Source organism: Geotrypetes seraphini, chromosome 11 (assembly GCF_902459505.1).
Source record: "Geotrypetes seraphini chromosome 11, aGeoSer1.1, whole genome shotgun sequence".
Classification (NCBI taxonomy): Eukaryota; Metazoa; Chordata; class Amphibia; order Gymnophiona; family Dermophiidae; genus Geotrypetes; species Geotrypetes seraphini.
The window spans coordinates 57,501,750-57,528,366 of record NC_047094.1 but is presented as its reverse complement, the minus strand read 5'-3'; the positions used below and the strand labels follow the sequence as shown (position 1 = coordinate 57,528,366).

The following is a 26,617-nucleotide window of genomic DNA, read 5'->3' as shown; positions in this document are numbered from 1 at the left end:
ATATACTATACCCAACTATGCTCCCCATCAGTTTTATTTTTTTCATGGTTGCAGTAGACCCATTTTTGCCATCTCTACTTGGCTTCTCATTTGTTTAAGATGACTGATAAGAATCCCAGCTTTAAGTGTTGTGGGCAGTGTTCCCACAAAATGTTCATTACAGATCCCCAATTAATCTGTTTTTGATGTTTAGGGGTAGATCATGATGTAAAAAAGATGTTGTGACTGTTCTAACATACAATCCAAAGCTTTAAAGATCAGAGAATTTAAGCTATGAGAGTACTTGATGCAGCAGGAATCATCTCATTCATTATCCACCAATACAAAGTTTTCTAGTGAACTACCAAAAAAGAAAATGAAAAAGACATAGCCAACTCTTACCAGTACAACTGGGCAGACCACGGCATATAAAAAAGATTCTCCTCGACATCCTTCTATTCATAAGCACAGGGAATGGGAGTGATCACAGTTGCTGAGGACACGTTGCCACATGCGCTTTAATAGCAGTTTAAATAAGGTTTTGATTATTGTCTTTATTTGAGCAAAACTTTGCCTTATGCTGTTCAGGAGGCTTTTATGCCGATGAAGGAGGAGTGTGTGGCGCAGTGGTTGGAGCTACAGCCTCAGCACCCTGGGGTTGTGGGTTCAAACCCCGCACTGCTCCTTGTGACCCTGGGAAAGTCACTCCATAGCCTCAGGTATGTTAGCTAGATTGTGAGCCCACCAGGACAGTATAGGGAAAATACTTGAGTACCTGATTGTAATCTTAGATAATTTTGATAGGCAGTATATAAAAACCTAATAAAGTTGACCTTCTCTACTTAGAGGAGAGTTTCTCTCTAATGGGGTTACGAGGCTTTTCCTCCTGTAACATACTTTCATCTGAAATTGCTTGTTTCAATTCAGATTCACAGCTCTAGTTTAAGAAATTTATAATTCTAGCTATGCAGTGGGATTTTGATTTTTGGATTGTGTGAACCCCACTATTTACCCTTCTCTACTGAGAATATTGACCAATAAGCCTACTCTCTGTTATATATATATATATACATACATATATATATACCAAGAAAGGCCATCCAAAAGCAAACAAGAGAACAGGAGAGACAAAATTGTATAAGAACAGCAGTCATACAAGCCCACCCCACCCCCCGAGTGACAGACCCCAAATCCCCACTCCCAAGGCAGGCCAAATGATCTCAAAAAACAGTCAGCAAAGAATAAAAGTGGCCATCCAGAAGAACCCCCAGAAGCAGATCCAAGACAAAAAAAAAACCCCAACCCCACAATAGCCCCCCCCCCCAAATTAAGTAAGCAAGTGAAAGTTCTGCCAGATGTGATCAAAGCTATGGCAGAAACCATGTTGGGCCACTGTAAGGTAATACATGAGCTGCCATTGGTGCAGCTTCTGTTCCACCTCCCCCCCCCCCACCAAGAGGGAGGCACCGGCTGATTTCACTTGGAAGCCAAAAGCAAGCAGGCTGCAGTAAGCGCCAATACACAAAAAGAGGATTCTCCCCGTTCCAAGTCCAGCTCATGCCAAAACAGCAATGCATGACGCCAGTCAGCCGGCACCCTCCGTCCCAGAATGCGAGACAGGTGACCAAAGACCTCAGTCCAAAATCCCCGCACAATCCCACAGGACCACCACATATGTAAATAGGTACCCACCTCCCCACAGCCCTTCCAACACAAACCCACCCCTTGTTTTCTATATTTTAATCAATTCTTAATCCATAAAGCACAGTTACTTACCGTAACAGGTGTTATCCAGGGACAGCAGGCAGATATTCTTGACTGATGGGTGACGGCACCGACAGAGCCCCGGTACGGACAATTTTAGAGTGATTGCACTCTAAGAACTTGGAAAGTTCTGGTAGGCCGCACCACGCACGCGCGAGTGCCTTCCCGCCCGACAGAGGCGCGCGGTCCCCAGTTAGGATAAGCCAGCTAAGAAGCCAACCCAGGGAGGTGGGAGGGACGCAAGAATATCTGCCTGCTGTCCCTGGATAACACCTGTTACGGTAAGTAACTGTGCTTTATCCCAGGACAAGCAGGCAGCATATTCTTGACTGATGGGTGACCTCCAAGCTAACAAAAAGAGGGATGGAGGGAAGGTTGGCCATTAGGAAAACAAATTTTGCAAAACAGATTGGCCGAAGTGTCCATCCCGTCTGGAGAAAGCATCCAGACAATAATGAGATGTAAAAGTATGAACTGAGGACCAAGTAGCAGCCTTGCAGATTTCCTCAATAGGAGTGGAACGTAGGAAAGCTACAGATGCTGCCATAGCTCGGACTCTATGGGCCGTGACAGAACCTTCCAGTGTCAGTCCGGTCTGAGCATAACAGAATGAAATGCACGCTGCCAGCCAATTAGACAATGTACGTTTAGAAACAGGACGTCCCAATTTATTCGGATCAAAGGACAGAAAGAGTTGAGGGAATGATCTGTGGGGCTTAGTACGGTCTAAATAGTAAGCCAGAGCCCGCTTACAGTCCAAAGTATGCAGAGCCTGTTCTCCAGAATGCGAGTGAGGTTTCGGAAAGAAGACAGGCAGAACAATGGATTGGTTGAGATGGAATTCAGAGACAACCTTAGGGAGAAACTTTGGATGTGTACGCAGAACCACCTTGTCATGATGGAAGATTGTAAAAGGTGGATCCGCCACTAGTGCATGTAGCTCACTGACCCTCCTGGCAGAGGTAAGAGCAATAAGGAAAAGTACCTTCCAAGTGAGGAACTTGAAAGAAGCGGTGGCCAAAGGTTCAAATGGAGGCTTCATTAAAGCGGAAAGAACTACATTGAGATCCCAGATAACAGGAGGGGCTTTAAGAGGTGGTTTCACATTAAAAAGACCCCGCATGAACCTGGACACCAAGGGATGAGCTGAGAGGAGTTTTCCATGGACTGGCTCATGAAAAGCCGCAATAGCACTGAGGTGGACTCTGATTGAAGTGGACTTGAGGCCAGAGTCGGACAAAGAAAGAAGATAATCCAACAAGGTCTCCACTGCAAGGGAAGTGGGATCATGATGATGAAGAAGACACCAGGAAGAAAAACGTGTCCACTTCTGATGGTAACATTGCAGAGTGGCCGGTTTCCTGGAGGCATCCAGAATTGAACGAACAGGCTGAGACAAAAGCGTATCATGAGAAGTCATCCCGAGAGATACCAAGCTGTCAGGTGCAGAGACTGGAGGTTGGGATGTAGAAGGGTCTCCTGATGCTGTGTAAGCAGAGAAGGAAACAGTGGAAGAAGAAAAGGTTCCCTGGAACTGAGTTGAAGTAGAAGGGAGAACCAATGCTGCCTGGGACACCTCGGAGCAATCAGAATCATGGTGGCTCGTTCCCTCTTGAGCTTGAACAAGGTTCTCAACATGAGAGGCAGAGGAGGGAAAGCATACAGGAACAGATTGGACCAGTCGAGGAGAAACGCATCTGCTGCCAGACGGTGAGGAGAGTAGAGTCTGGAGCAGAATAGGGGCAGCTGGTGATTGTGAGGAGCTGCAAAGAGGTCTATCTGAGGAGTGCCCCATTGAGCGAAGATGGACTGTAGAGTGAAAGGATCGAGCGTCCACTCGTGAGGCTGGAGAATTCTGCTGAGCTTGTCCGCTAAGGAATTCTTTTCTCCCTGAATGTAGATAGCTTTCAGGAATATGGCCCAAGTCCAGATCTTCTGGGCTTCCTGGCACAAGAGGCGAGAGCCCGTTCCACCCTGCTTGTTGATGTAGTACATCGCAACTTGATTGTCTGTGCACAGCAGGAGAACTTGAGGGAAGAGAAGATGTTGGAAAGCCTTGAGGGCATAAAACATCGCTCTGAGTTCCAGGAAATTGATGTGATGCTTCTTTTCCTGGGCTGTCCAAAGTCCTTGAGTTTGGAACTCGTTCAAATGGGCTCCCCAGGTATAAGGGGAGGCGTCGGTGGTGATGACTAGTTGATGAGGAGGTAGATGGAGCAGAAGACCTCTGGATAGATTTGAGGATATCAACCACCATTGTAGAGACTGACGAAGAGATGATGTGACAGATATGTGACGTGAGCAAGGATCCATCGCTTGGGACCACTGGGTAGCTAGGGTCCATTGAGGAGTGCGCAGGTGAAGACGTGCGAAGGGTGTGACATGAACTGTGGAAGCCATGTGACCCAAGAGTATCATCATTTGCTTGGCAGAGATGGAAAGTTGTAGAAGCACCTGCTGACACAGAGATTGAAGCGTTTGAAGACGGTTGAATGGCAGGAACGCTCTCATGAGGACTGTGTCCAAGACAGCTCCGATGAATTGAAGTCTCTGAGTGGGGATGAGATGAGATTTGGGTAGATTGATCTCGAACCCCAGAAGTTGAAGAAACATGATGGTTTGGTTGGTGGCCAGGAGAACAGTCTGAGATGAATTGGCCTTGATTAACCAGTCGTCCAGGTAAGGAAAGACCTGAAGGTGGTGAGATCGTAGAAAGGCAGCCACCACAATCAGACATTTGGTGAACACTCTTGGAGAGGAGGCAAGACCGAAGGGCAGCACCTTGTATTGGTAATGACAACGATTGATCATGAAGCGTAGGTACTGTCTGGAGGCCAGATTGACCGGTATATGAGTGTATGCTTCTTTGAGATCGAGGGAACATAGCCAGTCGCCTTGATTGAGAAGAGGGTAAAGAGTGGCCAGAGAAAGCATTTTGAATTTCTCTTTGACCAAGCATTTGTTTAGATCGCGAAGATCTAGAATGGGTCTTAGATCTCCTGTCTTTTTGGGAACTAGAAAATAACGGGAGTAGAATCCCTGCCCTCTCTGATCTAGAGGAACTTCCTCTATAGCGTTCAGAAGGAGGAGGGATTGAACTTCTTGAAGAAGGAGGGAAGACCGAGGAGTGTTGAAAGCAGACTCTCTTGGTAGACTTTGGGCAGGAGGTGTCTGAAAGTTGAGAGAGTAGCCGTGGCGGATGATGTTGAGGACCCACAGGTCCGAGGTGATGATTTCCCAACGGCTTATGAAATGTATAAGGCGTCCTCCTATGGGCTGTGGAAGATGAGTAGAAGGAGGAAGATTGGCTATGTCCAGGAGAACCAAGTCAAAAGGGCTGAGTTGACTTTTGAGAAGGAGGAGGTTTCACTTGCTGTTGCTGCTGGGCAGGTCGAGCAGGTTGCCTTTGTTGCTGCCTCTGACGCCTGGGTTGTTGCTGTGTTTGAGGTAAGGGACGAGCCACAAACCTTCGTTGGTAGGCCGACTGTTGACGAAAAGGCCTAGAAGGTGGGGTCTTCTTCTTTGTCTTAAGGAGAGTATCCCATCGAGTTTCATGAGCTGAGAGTTTCTGAGTAGTAGAGTCCATGGATTCTCCGAACAGCTCATCTCCTAAGCAAGGTGCATTGGCCAGTCGATCTTGGTGATTGACATCGAGTTCGGACACTCTGAGCCAGGCCAGTCGTCGCATAGCCACTGACATAGCCGTGGCTCTAGAGGTCAGCTCAAAAGTGTCATAAATTGATCTGACCATGAACTTGCGCAGTTGCAAGAGCAATGAAGAAGCTTGGCGAAAGGCTGGTTTCTTACGGTCAGGGAGATATTTCTCAAAAGATGACAAACTTTGAATAAGATGCTTAAGATAAAAGGAAAAATGGAAAGCATAGTTTCCTGACCTGTTTGCTAGCATTGCATTTTGATACAGCCTTTTGCCAAACTTATCCATGGCCTTACCTTCCCTGCCAGGAGGGACAGAGGCATACACACTAGCCCCCATGGATTTCTTTAAAGTAGACTCTACTAATAAAGACTCATGGGAGAGTTGAGGCTTGTGAAAGCCTGGAATTGGTATGACCTTATATAAGGAGTCCAGTTTACGGGGAGCTCCTGGAATGGTCAATGGTGTCTCTAGATTTTTGTAAAATGTCTCTCTTAAAATGTCATGGAGAGGCAGCTTGAGAAATTCCCTTGGAGGCTGGTCAAAGTCAAGAGCATCTAAAAATGCCTTGGATTTTTTGGATTCAGCCTCCAAGGGAATAGATAAAGAGTCACACATCTCTTTAAGAAAAGAGGTGAAAGAAGTTGCATCAGGTTTGGAAGATGGATCAAAACCAGAAGGATCCTCATCCCCTGATGAACACTCTCCCTCAGAGAGGAAAGGCTCTTCTGAATCACCCCACAGATCAGGGTCCCTCACCTGAAAACTGCGGTCCTGTGACTCCGGTGTGGAGGGTTCTAGGTGTCGAGTTTTATTAGTCGACTTACCAGACCTCTGTGAACCGGTACCGGGAGACGTTAAGGGTTGTGCTGGTGCCGACGTTTGAACAGCCTGGTGTCTCGGTTCCGGTGCCAAGATTGGCATTGATACCGAAGAAGTGATGTGCCCCGGTACCGACAAAGTGGATGCCGATAGAGGGGGCTGCTGCACCGTCGGTACCGGCGGCTCAGACCGGACCGGGACTGGAAGGCTCGGAGTCAAAAGAGCAGGGAGTAGCTGTTGGAGTTGTTCCTTTAGCTGGACCTGCAGGACTGCGGCAATGCACTCGTCCAATGAAGGCACCGGTACCGCTTTTTTCTTCTGCGGTACCTTGGGTGCCGCTCTACACTCCGAAGAGGAACCCGATGTCGAGGGGCTCACCTCAATCGGGGCGGAGCGCTTCCGTGGACGCCTCGTGGTCGGCAGGATTGGACTCGCTGTTACTGAGACCGGAGGACGTTCCAACGGGGAAGGCTTCTTAGCCGGCTTACCTGCGGGGTGCGACGCCGGCGCGGTATCGTGCGGTGTCGACGAAGTCGGTGCCGACTGAGATGGAGCCGACATCGGTGCCGGTGGTGCGGAATCAGACATCTCGGTGCCGAACAATAACTGCTGCTGTATCTGGCGGTTTTTAAGTGTTCTCGTCTTTAAAGTCGCACAGCGGGAGCAGGTAGACACTCGATGGTCAGGACCAAGACACTGCAGACACCAGTTGTGTGGGTCTGTCAGTGAAATTGGTCGAGCGCACCGCTGGCACTTTTTAAACCCGGGTTGAGGGGGCATGAAAGTAAAAACGGCTTCTGCCAAATCGAAGGCCGAGGCCTCGATGATGGCAATAGGCCCCGCCGGGGCTAAACGAAAACTGAAGAAAAAATTTAAGTTTTTTTTTTTTTTTTTTAAGAAAAGAAAAGAAATAACGGAAATAAAATTTCCAAAAGGGTTTACGCGAGCGGGAAGGCGATATAAAATAGAAAAAATAACTTTCAACAGCCGTTGAAAGAAACGCGTCTTCTTAGCTCCGCGGAAACTAAGAAACTGGGGACCGCGCGCCTCTGTCGGGCGGGAAGGCACTCGCGCGTGCGCGGTGCGGCCTACCAGAACTTTCCAAGTTCTTAGAGTGCAATCACTCTAAAATTGTCCGTACCGGAGCTCCGTCGGTGCCGTCACCCATCAGTCAAGAATATGCTGCCTGCTTGTCCTGGGATAATAGCACATTACATCCTATCCCATGACTTTCTAATTTCCCCAATCTTTCATGAGGTACTTTGTTAAAAGCCTTCTGAAAATCCAGATACACAATGTTGATCAACTCACCTTTGTCCACATGTTCATTCACCCCTTCGAAGAAATGCAGTAGATTGGTGAGGCAAGATTTCTCTTGACTAAATCCATGCTTATATATATGTTCTGTCATTTTGTTCTTTATAATAGTCTCTTACCATTTAGCCCAGCACCTGACATTAGACTCACCAGTCTAATTTCCCATATCACCTCTGGAACCCTTTTAAAAACCTGAACTGAACACACTCCACATTCGCACTCTCCCTTCCCCCCATACCTTTAAATTTTCACCAGTGCGAGTAGCTTCTCTCCAGCATGCTCCTCATGCCAGTATTGGATTTCCCTCTGATGTCACTTCCTGACCCAGTGACCTGGAAGTGATTCAGAGGGGACTAGGCTGGTGCAAGCAACAGGCAGGAGAAGTTGCTCACACTAGCAAAGATCTACAGAGGTATGGGTTGGGGAAGGGGGGGAATGGTATGAGCATAGCATGATGCGGTGGACAGGAGCCAGCGTTCCCACTGATGCAGCGCCGGGGAGGCCCACACCGCCTGCCCCCCCTTACTACACCACTGTGTATACTTATGTGCTTAAATGGCAGTATTGCAACCAATCACTATTCTTAGGGTTACCATATGACTCCAGAAAAAGGAGGATGGACCTTTCAGGTTTGCTACCCTCCAGTTCAGGTACCTTGCTGGATTTTAAAGATAAATTACAAATTATTAGAAATAGCTCTGCGAGTTTATTTTTCAATTCTATCAGTACTCTGGGATGTATACCACGCAGTCCGGGCAATTTACTACTATTCAATTTGTCAAATTGTCCCTTTGTTCTTTCCCTTGAATGTTCTCTTTCTTTCTATCAATTGTAGTTCCAACCCTTCTTCCCTTTTGTTCCAGTTCGTCAATGTCTTTATAAATTGTCATTTCCCCTGGTTTATCTTTGTTCATAATGTAATTTAATTGGCACATTGTTTTGGCGTTTTTTGTACACCGCCTAAAGGCTTGATTAGGCGGTATAAGAAATTTTAAATAAACTTGATTATATATTCCGGTTTTATGGAGTGAAATTGCTGGATTTCATCATTAGATTTGCAGGATGCATTACAAAAAAAAAAAAAATCCAACCTATACCCATTACAAAGGATGGAGTTTATTGGAGCTGTGCTACACACTGTGAAAGACACTGCTTATTTCCCAGAACTCAGGGCTCTGAAAATCCAAAAACTCATTTGACAGTTGCATCCCTATCACTCTGTCACTGCTCATTCATTGTTGATTCTTTTGAGGCACATGGCTGCGACAATACAAGTCTTCAAGTGCACCACTTCCAATGGTACCTCAAGAACAGATGGATCCAATACATCAACCCTTTGACGGCAAGAATAATGATTTTGCCCCATCTCCTTTTGATGTTATAATGGTGGTTGAATCCTTAGAACCTCTACATGGGAATGCCTTTCCATATACAACTGACAACAATGATAACAACCAATGCTTCCAAGCAGGGCTTAGGAGCACATCTTTCCAAATGTCACAAACAAGGCCTCTGACTCACAGCATTGCAGGAAAATAGCATCAACGTCCTAAAACTACGAGCAATTCAAATAGTTTTACAAGCCTTCAAGCAGCAGCTCACAGACCACTTGATTTAGATAAGAACAGATAATCAAGTAATGAATTTTCTACATCAACAAGCAAGGAGGTATGGGCTCATACCACTTGTGCAAAGAGGTTGTAAAGATTTGGAAACTAGCTTTACAACTCAATTCATTCCATCTAAGTTGTTTACAGTGTTGTTTAACCTTGTTAATTATTTCTTACAGAGCAGAACAGAAATGTTTTAATAGGGAGACTTCCCACCTCCTCCTTATTTTTCTGTTTTAGTATTGTTTGATTGCTTTGGTACAAACTAAAGGAGGCTCTACAGCACTGAAGAAGAAGGTAAAGCTGAAGAATATAAATTTCATCCTCCTGCAATCAACTTGCAAGTAAAGGAATATCACCTATTGTCAGGACTCATATGTCCTTTTTCCAGAAAGAAGATTATCAAGGTAGATACCTAATCTTCCCTTACACATTTTGACGCATACTCCTGGGTCATCTTTAAACTGAGAGATTTCCTTCCACTTTTTTGGACGTTCTTTCCTGTGGTTGTTTTACCCTCTGTTGCTTCGCATTATTTAGCCAGCCATCTATAAAATCATCTTAGTATTTTCTTTTCTACCCTCAGCCTAAAAAAAAACATTTTGCCGTTATTCTTGTCCTTACAGCCAAAGACGGAGAGATTCTCCAAGCCAGCCTTCAAAAATTTTTATTGCAGAAGGAAGTCAGCGGTAGAGGTCTTTTGTTTGGAGTGTTACAGTGGCTCAGTCCTCAGCACGGTAAAGAAAAAAGATGATATTGTGGCATATTGACAGGCTATAAGACAGAGCTTTCTAAATTATGGGTCAGAACCTAAGTGGGATCACAAAACCCAAGTTTGAGGTTGTGATCTGGGTGGACTTTTAGAGTAGTTACGAATGGGTCAACATCCAGTGATAGATTATTGGACTGTGGGGTACCACAAGGCTCAGCCTTTTCACCTATTCTGTTTAATATATTTTTGAGTCCTCTTGCAAGATGAATTCAGGAATTAGGGATCAGTACATATATCTATGCAGATGATATTTTGTTGGTATATGATTTATCCCCTTCAACAATGGATCTGAGCCCTCTTTTGGATAGGATAGAAGAATGGTTGGAGGAACATAGACTAGTATTGAATATGTCAAAAACAGTAGCATGTTGTATTTCCGGTGACAAGGTAACACCACAACTAGATCTTTCACTACACCATCAGCATATAGAGATAGTAGATAGTTTTAAGTATTTGGGAATTATAATTGACTGTTATTTGAATTTTGAGAAGCAGGTTTCATCTACAGTTGCGAAGGGATTTGAGGCATTAAGACAACATAAGAACATAAGAAGTTGCCTCCGCTGAGGCAGACCAGAGGTCCATCTCGCCCAGCGGTCCGCTCCCGCGGCGGCCCATCAGGCCCACTGCCTGAACAGTGGTCTCTGACTAATTTTATAAATTACCTCTAATCCTATCCCTATAACCTTACCTCTACTCCTATCTGTACCCCTCAATCCCTTTGTCCTCCAGGTACCTGTCCAGACCTTCTTTGAAGCCCTGTAGCGTGCTTCTGCTTATCACATCCTCCGGTAGTGCGTTCCATGTATCCACCACCCTCTGGGTGAAAAAGAACTTCCTGGCGTTTGTTCTAAACCTTTCCCCTTTCAATTTCTCTGAGTGCCCCCTTGTACTTGTGGTTCCCCATAATTTGAAAAATCTGTCCCTGTCCACTTTTTCTATGCCCTTCATGATCTTGAAGGTTTCTATCATGTCTCCTCTAAGTCGTCGCTTTTCCAGGGAGAAAAGCCCTAGCTTTTTCAGTCTGTCAGTATATGAGAGGTCCCCCATACCCTTTATTAGCTTAGTTGCTCTTCTCTGGACTCTCTCAAGTACCCCCGGGTTTTCCGAGCCTACATTTCCGGCGCTTATCTTTGCGTGAATCAAGTGTGAGTGTTCTTGTACACTTCAATGTGTGCAAGGAGCGTTCCACTTCTATAGGATGTGGCAGAGGACATAAAGTTGATAAAATAGTAGTCTGATTTACCTTAGGTGAGAATTTGGGGTGAGTTTTCAAGAGTACTTTGTCAAGCAACACCTGTATACAAGATTTATAGTAAACTAATTCTTGAATTTTGATGATTCCCCTAGTAGATGTAATGGTAACCAAAAACAGGGCTTTCCATGTTAAAAAATTTTAAATTCACAGGTTCCATTGGTTTGTTTCGAGGCATATGAGCGTTTAGTAGATTCCGATTTGGACAGCATTAAAACCTTCAAGACCTCTAGTAAGAAAAACGTTGCTCTTTCTACCTTGGAAGTATAAACCATGCGGCCAGATTTAAGGACTGCAGGTTGGGATATAATAATCATCCTCCGTCTTGAGTTATCAAATCCAGGTCCTGAGGAAGGAAGTGTGGAGGTTGATGCACTAGGTTGAGAAGTGTTGCAAACCAGGGCTTTCTTGGCCAATATGATGCTATTAGGATCATGTGGACATTATCCTGTTGCACCTTTTGGAGAGTCTTCAAGATGAGGGGTATTGGTGGATACCCATACACCAGGATACTTTTTCAGGACAGTTGGAATGCGTCCTCGGCTTCCCTGTTTTGGATTCTAGAACTTGGAGCAATATCTGGGGCACTTGCAGTTCTTTGGGGATACAATCAGATCCAACTGTAGTGTTCACCATTTGCGAAACAGAGAGTGTATAAGCGTGATCTTGATTGACCATTCATGTAGTGCTAGATGACAGCTGAGTTTGTCTTCTGTGTTTTTTGTCACCCTGGAAGATAAATTGTTACTAACTGGGAATTGAGTTGTGAAGCTAGTTTCCAAATCTTTACAACTTCTTTGCACAAATGGTATGAGCCCATATCTCCTTGCTTGTTGATGTAGAACATTCATTACTTGATTATCTATTCTTATCTAAATCAAGTGGTCTGTGAGCTGCTTCTAGTACAATGTGCTCTCAAGGCAAATGGTGGCTGTTTTCCATAGCCAATGTATCATCTAGAGATGGTCACCTGCCTCATCTCACCACATTGGTTAAGACAAAAAGATGATCTGAAAGACGAAAATCATTGGTAACTTCCAAGTATTGAAGACGACTTCTCCATACATCCAGCAAGTTAAACACTTTGTCCCTCCTCTTGGAACCTGTGGTTTGGAAGGCGGGTAACCTGACTTCTTGACGGACATGGAAAGATTACACTACCTTCAGCAAAAATGAAGGGACTGTTTGGAGAGAATCTCTCGCTTCTGTAAACCCAAGGAACGGTTCCCTGCATGAAAGTGCCTGTATCTCTGAGACTCTTCTTGCTGAGGCTATGGCTATCAGAAACACCGTTTTCATTGTTAGATTCAGCAGACACGTCTCCTGCGAAAGTTTGAAAGGTGCTTTCCTGAGGCCACTCAGGACAATGTTAAGGTTTCATGTGGGAAATGGCTGTCTTACCGGAAGTCTCAACCTGAGTACCCCCTTCAAAAATTTGACTATATCCGGATGTGAGGCCAAGGAACCCTTTTCCACTCAGGCTCTGAAACACGACAGACCTGCAACTTGCAATTTGAGAGATCCTACTGTCAACCCCTTTTCTAGACTGGCTTGCACAAAAGCCAAAACCACCGGACACTAGAGCTCTCAAAAGGATCTACCTGATCATTTGTGCACCACTGTTGAAATAACCTCCAGGCTTTAGCATAAGACGTGATTATTGCTGGTCTCTTTGATCTAAGGAAGGTAGCAATAACCACCTCCGAATAGCCTTTCCGCACTAGGGCTGCATGTTCAAAAGCCTTGCCATAAGACCAAAGTGTTCTGGATTCTCTAAGGCAGGGGTGTCAAAGTCCCTCCTCGAGGGCCGCAATCCAGTTGGGTTTTCAGGATTTCCCCAATGAATGTGCATTAGATCTATTTGCATGCACTGATTTCATTGTATGTTAATAGATCTCATGCATATTCATTGGGGAAATCCTGAAAACCCGACTGGATTGTGGTCCTTGAGGAGGGACTTTGACATTCCTGCTCTAAGGTAACTGGACCCAGAGACAAAAGATCCATGTTCACCAGTAGCTTGAGACGTTTGTCTCTTTGTAGTCACACCAAGTCCCTGTGCCACGGGCTATGTTCCCTCTACGCTGAGTGTTGCTCACAGACTTTCCATGGTTTGTCACAAAAATACTTGCAAATCTGGAAAATTGTTGGTTTTTATAACTTGTTGGTCAAACACATTTTTGTTTTTAAACTTTCAAACAATTTTTATTGGTGACATTTGCAGAGTTCAAATAACAAAGGCCAGAACCGCCAACACATCAATTAATATGACAGTGAGTACACTGCAAAAACAGATAATGTCCAGTCATCAAATTTTCCTTCCTAACAATAACATATTCAACTCAGTCCCTGCCCCCCACCCTCTGCATCCCCCCAAGAAAAAATTCAAAATTGTGACCATCCAGGGGCCTGGGTTCATATAGTCTCTGGAAGATATAAGGCAATCCTGCCCACCCCCAAGGTAATAGACCACATGGTACTTATAACTCAAGTAAGAATCAACCACTAAACAAAAAAGTTTTTTTAGAACTTGCCAATCACATGAGAAAAAAATTTGCATGCACCTGGCCAATTCTTAAAGGGAGTATAGACCAAGACTGACGTGGCCAATCAGGAGCCACTAGGATCAACTGTCTGTAATGGCTCACTATCTGCCTATCATGGAAGATATTCCAAAACAACAAAAGATGCACCTTCACAAGTGTGTGAAACCACAAAGAGACAGATAAAGATGACCAATGGTGCGTATATAGTTTTATTTCCCCAAAATGACCCCACACATATGTGTTTCGGCCTTACGGCCTGTGTCAGGGGTCTTATCGTTTTGTAGATCAATGTTTTGGAAAGATAAATAAAAAATCTCAAATACCAATTATTCTGGTGATTATGAGACACCAAATATATCTCCAATCTCAGTGGCCTGTTTGTTTGCAAGAATACCAAAAAGGCTATGACTTTCCCTAAATTCCCATGGCACGCCAATTGAATATCACGATTACACCATATTAGATTTAATTTGTCCACTGTTGGCAATCAGATACTGAGTGCAGGTGACTGAATATATTCCATGGTACTTACTTCCAGTCTTCAGCAGCTGTGTCTCCTCCTCCTTCAGCTTATTCTGCATTAGACGTAGTGTATTCTCTGCCTCCTGAGGTAAAGCAAACCAATAAAAGTTAGCACAAGAATGACATAAAACAGGTGAAAACGGAAAAGAGGAGAATGAGAAAACTTGAAAAGATGCAGTACTTGAAAAGATGCAGATGCTCTGAGAAGCAGGATGACAGTGTTGAACAGAAGATAGAAACAGAGCTTATTCAGGAATGTTAAACAAACAAACAGCTCTTTTGTGATTCTCAGATTTTACCTATAATGAGCAATTACTTCAGACTACTCTTCCTGTCTCTGCCTGGTACATACTTTTCTTTCTCTTTTTCTAATCTTGGTTCTATAATTTTTCAGCTTTTATAATTTGATACTATTGTATATATAACACCTCTCTCCCTCCTTGTGTCTTCGGTCATTGTCCCTTTATGTTTGTGCATTCCTGTAATGATGCTTTTTTTTATTTTTATCCCTTGTTTTAACAGATATGTTTTTTAAAATTTATTGTAAACCACCTAGACGTAATGATAGGTGATATATCGAATGAAACTTGAAACTAGAATACTTTATATAGCTCCAGTCATGGTACATGGGCTTGTCATGCCACTGGGGCTTGCACGCATCTATGAAGCTGAAAGCTATGTTGTCGGTAGCTTCACTACCAGCAGGGCCTCCCAAGATGGACAGGTTTCAGCAGAGATGTCAGACTAACGATGTACTACCCATCTAGGCAGCAGCAGATGGGCAGTGTTGGCGGTAGAGGATTGCGTTTGACACAACATCGAATTTATACTGCGCAGAAGAAAGGCCCAGCAATCTACTTTTGTATTCTGCCATGAATACCGTATTTTCGCGGATATAACGCGCGCATTATACGCGTTTTTACGTACCGCGCATACCCCTCGCGCGTTATATGCGTGAGCGCGGTATACAACTTTTTTTTTTCAATCCGATCGGCATCCCTCCTACGAACCGGTATCCTCCCCCCCCCGCTCACCCCTCCCCCGCGATCCTACATCCCCCCCCAGCACCGCAAAACATGCCTTACCCGATTGGGCACCGGCACCAGCACCAATGCACAGGATGTGCCAGTGCCAGTGCCCGAAGATCCTCCCTCGTTGGTTTGGGTTGGTTTCGGCTGGGCTGAGCTGGGCGGTGCGGTGCAGGAGAGATCCTCCTTCTTCCTGCGCCGGGCTGGACTAGGCTTTGAGCATTTGCGCATGCTCAAAGCCTTCTGGTCTCGCTCTCTCCGAGATTTCGAGAGAGCGAGACCAGAAGGCTTTGAGCATGCGCAAATGCTCAAAGCCTAGTCCAGCCCGGCGCAGGAAGAAGGAGGATCTCTCCTGCACCGCACCGCCCAGCTCAGCCCAGCCCAAACCAACCCAAACCAACGAGGGAGGATCTTCGGGCACTGGCACTGGCACATCCTGTGCATTGGTGCTGGTGCCGGTGCCCAATCGGGTAAGACATGTTTTGCGGTGCTGGGGGGGGGGGGGATGTAGGATCGCGGGGGAGGGGTGTGTGACGTGAGCGGGGGGGGGGAGGATGCCGGTTCGTAGGGGGATGCCGGATCGGATTGAAAAAAAAAAGTTGTAAAACGCGGGTAAGCTAGCGGGGGGGGGAGGATGTCGGTTCGGAGTAGGCGGGAGAGGTTTTAGCATGCGCGGTATATGCGTGTGCGCGCTATATTAAAATTTTTTTACATAGATTTGTGTTCCCCGCGCGCTATACCCGTGTGCGCGTTTTACACGGGTGCGCGTTATATCCGCGAAAATACGGTACTTGATGATTTTCATCAAGTTGCTAGGACTCGAATACGAGTTGATGGCACCAAACAAAAAAACTTTATATAGGCTTCATGCAAACTAACTCTTTACAAGATTAATAAGCATTTTTATTTTTATATTTTATGCTTTCCACTCTATTACAACTTGGTACTGCCATTAATTAAGGCCTCTATTCCTTTGTTGCGAGCTTTCCTTCTTTGCTGATAAGAGACTAATTGTATGAGGCCTGTTTATTGAGATTAGGTCTACTCCTTACAAATTCACAAACATTCTGTCTCCTTTCTGCAATCTTGTTCCTCTGATAAGACATCACCTGATAAGGTTATGGAAAGAGCTAATTCATCAGAGCTAATAAATATGCATGTTCACTGAGAAAACCTACCAGGAGGTGCTGGAAAAGTTCTCAGCCCACCCAAGAAAGGAATGACATGGAGCTTACAAGCTATTCCACATATTCATTCCTAAGTTCAACACACTAGGCACATTGTGTCTGAAGTTTCTGTAACCCTTCCAAAAAATACTCTGATATCTGGTCACTGAAATACTGCTCCGCTGCTGCAATCACCTCCAAATCACTCAAAAAGTGTTGCCCTTTCAAACTCTTTTTAAAGGTTTGGAACCAGAAAATAGTCAGATGGAGCAAGATCTGGTGAGTAGGGTGGATGGTCTATGCACTGAAACCCCAACTGCATCAAAACATCCTTCATGTTGCCAGCCTTGTGAACAGGTGTATTGTCTTGCAAAAAGAGAACTCCTTTCTGCAGCTTCCCTCTTCTTTTTTTCTTTCAATGCCTCCTTTAATAGGCACAGCAAGTTACAATAGTATTCTATATTAATTGTTTGGCCCCTTGGAAGGCAGTCAGTCATAACAACACTTTCATGATCCCAAAACATTGTGGCCATGACCTTTCCTGCTGGTTTTTGGGTCTTGAAATTACTTTGCCTTAGAGAATCCGAGTGCCACCATTACATGAACTGTTGTTTTGTCAGGATCACAGTGGTGTAACCATGTTTTTTAACAGTACCTAGTTGTTCCAAAAAGTTGGCACCAGCTCGCTGAAAATGCTGCAAAATCAACTTGGACGTATCCACTCGACATTGTTTCTTGTTAGCATTCAAACATTTAGGCACCCACTTGGCCGACAGCTTCTGCATACTTAGCTGCTTGTAGATTATATTCCCAGTGCTACACCATTATTGTTGGCCTGATCTGTTTAAACCCCTGTTAGAGCACACACAGAATTTAACATTATTTTCCCTGCGCGGCAAAAGTTTTTTATGTCTATGATGGTTTTTTGAGTAGAGTCACATTATATTTGACTTGCTGTAAAACTGAGGCTTTTTCTTTTGTTCACTTGATAGATATAATAGGCATCTCTGAGACCTGGTGCAAGGAAAATAACCAATGGGATACTGTCATACTGGAGTACAAATTATATCGCTGTGATAGGGTGGATCAAATTGGTGGAGGCACCTTGAATCGAATGGACAAAATTCTATAGGAACAGAAACACACCATAGAATCCCTATGGGTAGAAATTCTATGTGTAAAGGGGAGAAGGATAGGAATTTGAAAACATGATTGACAGTGTTCTGCAAGCAACTTGCTGGCTCAGATACAAGACCCTGACATTTAGGACCACTGGATACATTGCACTAGAATTGAATTTATTGCTTTTCATATTTTGCAGAATCATGTCAGGAACATTTTATATTCTTCTGACTGCATGGAAGTGACAGTGTCAGAGCATCTTGCTGGTAACAATGAAGCAACTTTGTGAACAGAATGATGAAAAGGAAACATTAGCACACTATTGCTGTCATGGAAGCAGCAGTGTTTGAGCTTTTTATCATTAATGCTGTGACAATTCATCTGAGAATTTATTGCTGTCCCAGTATTGCAAATGTTATCAGAAATTATGGAGGCTAACAAACTGAGTAACACAATAATAATGGGTGATTTCAACTATCCTGATATAGGAAAGGAATGGAAAACAAAGATGAAATGTTATAATGTCCTTGTATCGCTCTATAGTATGGCTGCACCTCAAATACTGTGTGCAATTCTAGTTGCCGTATCTCAAAAAAAAATGTAGCAGAATTAGAAAAGGTACAGAGAAGGGCGATGAAAATGATAAAAGGGATAGGATGACTTCCCTCTGAGGAAAAGCTAAAGTGGCTAGGGCTCTTCAGCTTCAAGAAGAGACTGCTCAGGGGTGATATGATAAAGGTCTATAAGATACTAAGTAGAGTGGAAAGGGTAGATGTGAATCGCTTGTTTACTCTTTCCATAAATATTAGGACTAGGAGGCATGCGATACAAACCGGAGAAAACATTTCTTCACACATTGTGTAATTAAACTCTGGAATTCATTGCCGGAGAATGTGGTGAAATCAGTTAACTTAGCACGGTTTAAAAAAGGTTTGGATAATTTCCTAAAAGAGAAGTCTATAGGCCATTATTGAGATGGCTTGGGACTTATTTCTAGGATAAGCAGCATAAAATCTGTTTTACCACTTGGGATCTAGCTAGGTACTAGGGGATTTGGGTTGGACACTGTTGGAAACAGGATACTGGGCCTGATGAACCTTTGGTCTGTCCCAGTATCGCAATTCTTATGTTCTTACCTGCATGCAACCAGCAGTAACATTAATACTGCTGTATTAGACTCTCCCATGGACTTCGTCATAGTGACTATCGTCATTACGCATTGTACTTGTTTGACAGGTGAAAATAATCATCCTCATACTCACTTGGCTGCCCTAAGGCAAGCATTTGGAGACATACATCCTTGGCTGAGACAGGCAGCAGGCTAATGCAACATCTACAGGTTGGGTGTCAGGACTCTTGTCCTTCCTTACAGGAAAGATTATCAAGGTAAGAATCTAATCTTCTCTTTCAGTACAGGAGGGGCAGGAGTCTTGACTAATGGGACATACCATTAGTCCCCCGAGTCTAGGACAAGGCAGATGAGCCTGCTGCGAGCACCGAGGAACCAAAGGTGGAGTCCTTTTGTGCAGCCACACTCACTCTGCAGAAGTTTGTAAAGGCATGGAGAGTTGACCATGTACTGTTCTACAAATCTCCTTGAGTGAAACCCCCCCGGGACTATGCCTAAGATGAGGCCACACCTCTAATGGAATGCACTTTCAAAGAAATTGGCAGTTTTTTACCTCAGCCAATGTATGCAGAAGCAATAGCATTGTGAAACCATTTGGAATTGGTTGCCTTTCCTGATGCCTGCAGCATGGAACACCGGGAGTCAGACGTTCTTATTTTACATAAAAAGTTGAGCCACGTCTGCCTCCATGAATCTGAGAAAAGGCTCCCTACATAATAGAGCCTGGAGTTCTGAAACCCATCTTTCTGAAGCAATAGCCTCCAAGAACACCATTTTGACTGAAAGATCCCTCTGCGATGTATTCTTACAAGAGGACCAATAGAACAATCTTAAGATGCCATATAAGAAATGTTTGTCGCATGGTAAGATACAGCCAAAATGCTTCCTCAAGGCATCTGGCTATGTCAGGATGGGACACTAAAGATCCTTTCTCTGCTTGATAGTAGGAGAGGCTTGCTACTTGCACCTTGAGCGAACCAACAGCCAGGCCTTGTTCAAGAGTGTTCTTAAAGAATGGCAGGACTATGGATATGGGTGCCATGTACAGTTTTGACTCTGATCATCACACCAGCACTGAAAGGTCTTTCAGGACTTAGCATAAGCCACAATTGTTGGCTTCTTGGACTGTAGAAGTGTAGCTAAGATCAGCTCTGCATATAATTTCTGAGTTAAGGCTGCGCACTCAAGAGTCACGCCGTAAGATCAAAGAGTTTTGGATCCTCCAGGGCAATTTGTCCCTGTGACAGAAGCATGGGAAACATGAGTAACTTAACACAGCTGTCCCACTGAAACTGCACTAGATCCCCATACCATGGCCAACTCTGCCAATCCGGCGTTACAAGAACCACAAACCCATGATGGGTTGCTATCTTTAGAATAACATGGCCTACCATCAGATACAAGGGGAACACATACCATAGCTCTGTTATTGGCAAAAGCTGGACTAAAGCGTCCATGCTAGTGCTTCCTGTCTCTAAAATTCAGGCTGACGTAATGAATGACCTTCCTATTGTCCGTTAATGCCATCAGTTCAATTGTCAGCCTTCCCCAGCGCTGCACAATCTTGTTGAAAGCACTCTGGGACAGAGCCCACACCCCCAGATTCAGGGTCTGGAGACTGAGAATGTCAGTTTCCACGTTGTTCACGTCTTGCTATGTCGCTGAGATGGCTTCTAGATGCTCTTCAGCCCAGCGAAACACTTGAGCCTCCAGCTTCATCTGGGTGCTCTTGGTGTATCCCTGTCTTATTGACATATGCCACTGCTGTGGCTTTGTCCAAGAAAATTCTGACCCATTTGCCTTGTAAGATCTTTTCAAAAACTGCAAAGCTAGATGGATAGTTCTCAATTCCAATCTGATGATGGATCATTTTCTCTGAAAGGGTAATCAGTAACCCTTGCAAAAGTCTCCCCAGCTGTATAGGCTGGCATCCTTTGTCAGTATCACCTATAAGAGAATGCAGGGGGCAGACCCTTAGCAAGCATCTCCGCCCAGAGCCACCAGTGCAGATGATAACTCGCTTCCACCATCCAAGGTAATGACCTCTGGAGCAGATCTATTTGTGGAAACCAGCGGGACAAGAGAGCACTCTGTGGCACTTCTGTGGTCACTATCATGGATCCCAGCACCTGAAGGTAACACCATGCCATAGGAGCTGGCATAGATAGGATCTCCAGAATCTGGCGTCTGCACTTTTAGAAGGAAAACACGGCCCTCTGCCGTGTCAAAAGGAACCCCAGATACGCTAGAGATTGGGGGTCCAGGTGACTCATCCAAAAATTTATTATCCATCTCAGGAATATGTAAGTAAGTATGTCTCTATCAAATCCGGCGATGTTAGGTATTCAACCAATGCCACTTGCAGCCATGACAGAATGCATGGTTTACATTCGGAATCTGGGTAGCTTCAGTGCAACATTGACAGACTTCAGATCCAGGATGGATCTCCAAATGTCTGAGTCTTTATAAAGTATATTGAACATCTACCTGAGCCCGATTCTGCATCCAGCACCGGTTCCATGGATTGCATCTCCAAAAACTGGTTCACCGTGGCTCCGACTCTGGCAGCTTTCTCCGGTCTTTCTGCCGGAGAGTCTACAAAGATTTCCTCTTGAATGATATCCATCACCCATGTGTCTAAACAGCTGCTCGCTCAGGCATCCATGAATTCCAAGAGCCTTCCTTCTATTCATGGAAGCTTGGACTGTGGCCTGGAATCACTGGGTTTTCTTTGCACTAGTTGCTGGGTGGGAAGCTGATGTCGGAGGACACCTGGAACCTCCAAACCTCTGCCTAGAGCACTGAGCAGGGAAGCCCATCACTGTATGGTAAGAACATCAGTAGCCACCAAAGGAACCATGTCCCGACCCTTCTGGGGCCTATGGTCTACTGTCTGGCAATGATTTTGGACAAAGATCCACCTCATTGGCCATGAGATCATCCAGCCCCTTGCCAAAAAGCATTTGTACTTTAAAGAGGAGCCTGCTCAGAGCAGCTTTTGAAGAAGAATCTCCCACCCATTGCCTGATCCAGAGCAATCTTCAGGCAGAGATAAAATAAGCAGACACTTCGATCATGACCCTAAACACATCTGCAACTTAGTCCACCCCTAACAGCAACACTTGGGGGTATGTGCTCTCCTCTGTAGATGAAGCCAGGAGCATCTTATGGCAGGCACATATTACAAAGAAAGCCACAGCTGCCACTTTTTAGTCCCATAGATAAAGCCTCAAACTGTCTTTTGAGGACCAAACCAACCCTGTGATCCTGAGGATCCTTCAGTATCACTTCTCCCTCACTAGGGAATGAAGTCCGCTTAGTGCTGGAATTCAGGAGCCAATGGGTATAATTTTGTCATAGTCCTGGTAACCTTTAGAGGGCCCTATGGTGCTTCCCAGTGCTCCATCAGCATCACAGTTATCTCAGGATATGATGGGAAAAACCAGGAATGGAACTTAGAGCTGTTCATACAAGAAATCTGAGCATTGAAAGACTGTGGGAGATCCAATTTTAATTCCTGCAAAGATAGTATAATGGCTTTCACCAAGTCTATTAGTTTGGAAGCCTGCACACCATCCTCTCCTGATCCCGGGCTACCACAGACTCTTGGTTACTACAGCACACCTGAGTCCAGAAATCCTCTAACCCTGAGGATTCACTCTGTGAGAATAGAGGTATGGACTCTGACTCCCAGTCTTCCTAGTCTTTTTCCGACTAGACCTCTGGCTCCAGCTGTAAGCATAGTGCAACCACCAGCAAAGCTTCAGAGAGTGTGGAGGACCTGTTAAATGTCAAACATCAGTTCATGAAACCAGAATCAAAACCCCACACTAGATCTCCAGAAGACCTCTGCAAGGGATCTTGTCTCCTCATGAGCTCAAAGATGTCTGCGCCCTGGCATTTCACTGATGATGCTGTCACAATTCAAGGGCTCCAAAAGGGATTTTAACCTGTGATTTCAGGCCCTGGACTAAAGAGGGCTAAGCCCAAGGCTCCCCCCTCTCATGCGCCCTGCGGCACGTGGCACATGGACAATCCTAAGCTATCTAGCACAAAGCTGGCATGATACAAGGGTAGAAAGGCCTGGGGAGTCCATAAAACTCAATTACTAGCAAAAACAAGGCGTTTTGAGGCAGAGAAAGGCTTTTAAAATAAAATCAGGAAATTCAAGATGGTCACCGCAGCAGCTTTTTGGTGCTTAAAAACATCCTGGGGAGCAAAAGGCAAAGTCAGAAAAAAGGATCTTGCAGGTAAGGAATCTTATAAGGAGTCTCAAATACCTTTAAAACTGTACTCTGAAGACCCCCAATATTTCCCATAGACAGTAATGCACTGTACTCACAGAACAGGAAAGTAGTGCCTGCCTCAGCTCTCACTTCAGCTGGAACATGGGGAAGATTTCTGCCTCACCAAAGCCTGAAGTTCCTCTGAAGGCTTGTTTCTTCGAACTGTCTTTTACACAGACCTCATGGGTCTGGAACCCTCAACCCCACTAGCTCCTTACATGTCTTTGGGGGAGGGGGATGCAGCCGGTAACCGTTACAGTCCTCTGGACTACCATGGGGCAACTGATCCTGCACTCAAGCACCTGAAAAAATTTAGGGCGAGTTTCGCTTCTAGGGGAACCCTCTCTGAGCTGTCCCAAAGTTATTGCAGGCCAGTGAGCAGCCCACTGCGCAGAGGTGCCCACTCGCTCTTAGGTGTTCAGGAATAATGACAATTGCACATATGTTACTGTCAGCATAGCTATTGCTAGCATTCAGCATTTTCAGTTGGCATAATTAATGTCAGCAAAGGCCTATGGGAAATTATATCAATCTGACTGGCATGTGAATGCAGATAGACCCTGAGTGAAGGCAGATGGTTTCATATAACCCTAAAAGATGGTTTCAAATAGTCCTGATTAAATCAGGATTATCTAAAAGGTGTTAATGTGTTAATGTCTGATTAAGAGGGTGCTTAGGACAATGGGTCCAGGTGCACAGATAACTAAAGTTAATCAGAAACTATTGTCAGAGACAGACTGGAAATTACATATGACTGCAACCTATTTTTCTCCTGTCGACGAAGGAGGAGGAGATTTAACTTCTATTGAAGCTCAATAGATTCTGGTTTTTAGAATAAGTTTCCAAACTATAAAAGCCCCCTCGCAGCATCACCTCCCTCTCTTGGCTCTTGGCACTTTGGTCCTCTCTTGTTTCTCTTGAGCTCTCTCTTTCTCTGTCTATCTCTTTGTCTATCCTTCTCTTTATCTATGGAACCCGAAACTTAGACCATCACCCCATCCCCCTTTCTCTCTGGCTCTCCTTAGAACTTCAGACTCTCTGTCTCGTTGCCTGTGAACTCTGTAAGGCAGGGAAACTGCTTTGCTCTCTACTTAATTGTAATGCTTAATGGTAAAGCTTATAAATATTGCTTTTCTGTAAGCCTATTTCTATAATATATTCTTTATGCAATCACCTCTGGCTGTGTTTCTTATTGGATTCTACTCCTGGTGAATCTTCTGTGAGGGAAATGAACCTGGGACCTGGCGTTTGTAAGGGCGCCTCTCACATAACCCCTACCACCTAATATTGCGGGGGACACACTAACAATCCTTACAGTTACCAGTCCAATATTGTTTATTAATATTAACAGCAAATTCTTATATTGAAAGGCATATGTGCATTGGAGACTCGTCAGGCATGAAAATTGCACCTCTCCTGAAGCAATACATGGTCTCATGGAAACCCCTGCCACCAGGTTCACTTATATACTTTTGCAGTGCCTAGTATGACATCACACCTGTCAATCAATCAACCAAGAGGGAGGCCGTCCTTAGGTATAAACAAAGAAAATTCCTTTTAACATAGTTCCCACGTTTAAGAAAAGTTTTACAAATCACATCTTTGTTTACATCAATTTCTGAATGCGCAACACATTATACCATATCCAATGAACACTTTGAAATTCTCAAAAAGTTTAAATCAACCAGCCCTTCTATGTTTGGAGAACCCATGCTTTGGAAAACTAACAACTTCAAGTTTCACTGAAACACATTCCTAAGTGGGCCAAAAGAGCCCTCCCTTCACAGCTACAGACTGAAGAGAGTTTCTATGGTCGGCTAGCTGAAAGGTCAGATAGGTCAAACTGCAGATGTTGTCTTTCAGGATTTCTTCAGGTTTAAAATATATAAAAATACAATTTTCAAAACCAATTCTCATGTTTAAACACACATTCACACACATAATCAAACACACTCTCACACACATTCGGGCACCCAAATACTCCACACCCATCTCTATCACATATTCGATACTTTAGAACATATTCACTTTCTTCTATACCCAACATTGGATATGAAATCAGATATGCTCCAAGCTAACTAGCTCAAGTACATCTGTTATCAATTAGGCCATGAGGATCTTATGGCGCAAACTCTTTAGACAAAGGAAAGGCACAAAGGACAGAAACCAAAATGGAGGCAGATTAATACAAAACGGAGTTATTAATACCTCTATAAGTGTGTTCTGTATATCCCCCATGATCCCTCTTAATCCAGCAAATTACATATACTTTTCCCCTCCTGGTAACCCCTAGCGTTTTTCTGTTATTCTCTAATGTTATTTTTCTGGCCTTTGCCACAATCCATATTCAGATTTTTATTTTTGAATTTATGCACCAACTTTTCATAAGTTACTATTGGGCGTGGCCTTAACTATCACATATGCATCTAACTAGATTTACCCAGAACCATATGAAAAGGCAGGTGTCATATGTAGAAAAATCTGCAACGTATTCAACAATTTTATATCTTGCACACAATCCATTCCAGTGCAGCATATCATAGCGCCCCCCCCACCTGGCTATTGCCAGTGCCATTCTACACCAGTCAAACAGGTGCCCTAAAGGGCTGCCACTTCAGCTACAGTCTTCTGAACCAGAGACTGTATCTTCTCCTAAGCAGAGCTGTCCCAGGATATCTGGGAACCTCTGTAGCACCAGGATGTCTCAAAATCAGATTAAAATAATCCAAAAATAATAAAATAGATGCAGACCATAAAAGGACACCTTCTCAACTTGCTTTCAGAAAGAAACACTGAGGAGATGAGGCACTGCCCAGTGACACAAGGAGGCGGAGTTGAAAAATGTAGATGATGACTTCTGCAATCCTCATGGGTAAACAGAAAGAACCCATTAGTCAGGACTCCTGTCCCTCTTGCACTGGAAGTGCCGCTTTCCTAGGTGCCTTTTGAGTTAGGTTCTTTTTATAGAATCAGGTCCGAAATGCTTAATACCCTTTAATAAAAGGGCTCTTTAGATTCAATCTACCATTTTCTGGGTAAAACAGATGTCTGAAACACACCTTCTGAGCTTATCTTCCTGCACTGCAGCCCTGTCCTTGTATCTATTAAAGTCCCACATTTGTATTCTGAACAAAATTATTAGTTTCCATCCTATTGATTAGGAAGGGGTCACTATGCTTCCAGGCCTTGATTCTCTAAACAGTGAGCTTAGGCACTGGTATGCACCCGAACCTTAGGCATATCCTATTTATGCCAAGGTTTTCTTGGCCTAAATACCAGTGCCTAAGTCTATATGCCAAATATGTCTACTTTCTGGTAAGCACCTTGGGTTAGGCGTTTACCATCCAATTAATTTTAATGTAAGCCAATTATGAGGTGCTAATTGCTTGTTACTGATGTCGATTAGGCTTTTTAAATAATTAAAATTGGCACCTAGATTGGGTAGGCGCACCAATCTAGGTGCTAACTTTAGGTGTCTTTTGTAGAATCTGCCAATCAGTGTTTCCTTTGATGATACATTGTGCATTGACATAAAAGCAAAACAGCATTCAATTCTCTCCCACAGAGGCTGTGAAAACTATGCTAACAGCAAGCCTAGTACTAGTTAATCAAACTGAAATCAAGCTCAGGTTGTATAAGGGGCA

General features: G+C 44.3%; 1 protein-coding gene across 2 annotated transcripts in view; it reads right to left on the bottom strand.

The window, feature by feature from the left end:
- Positions 1–26,617, bottom strand: part of CLUAP1 (clusterin associated protein 1) — a 130,983-nt gene that overhangs the window by 33,333 nt on the left and 71,033 nt on the right. For both annotated transcript variants that reach the window (XM_033914557.1, XM_033914556.1), the window contains exon 9: positions 14,253–14,325. In XM_033914557.1, coding sequence (XP_033770448.1) covers positions 14,253–14,325 — 73 coding nt within the window. The remainder of the gene's footprint in view (positions 1–14,252; positions 14,326–26,617) is intronic.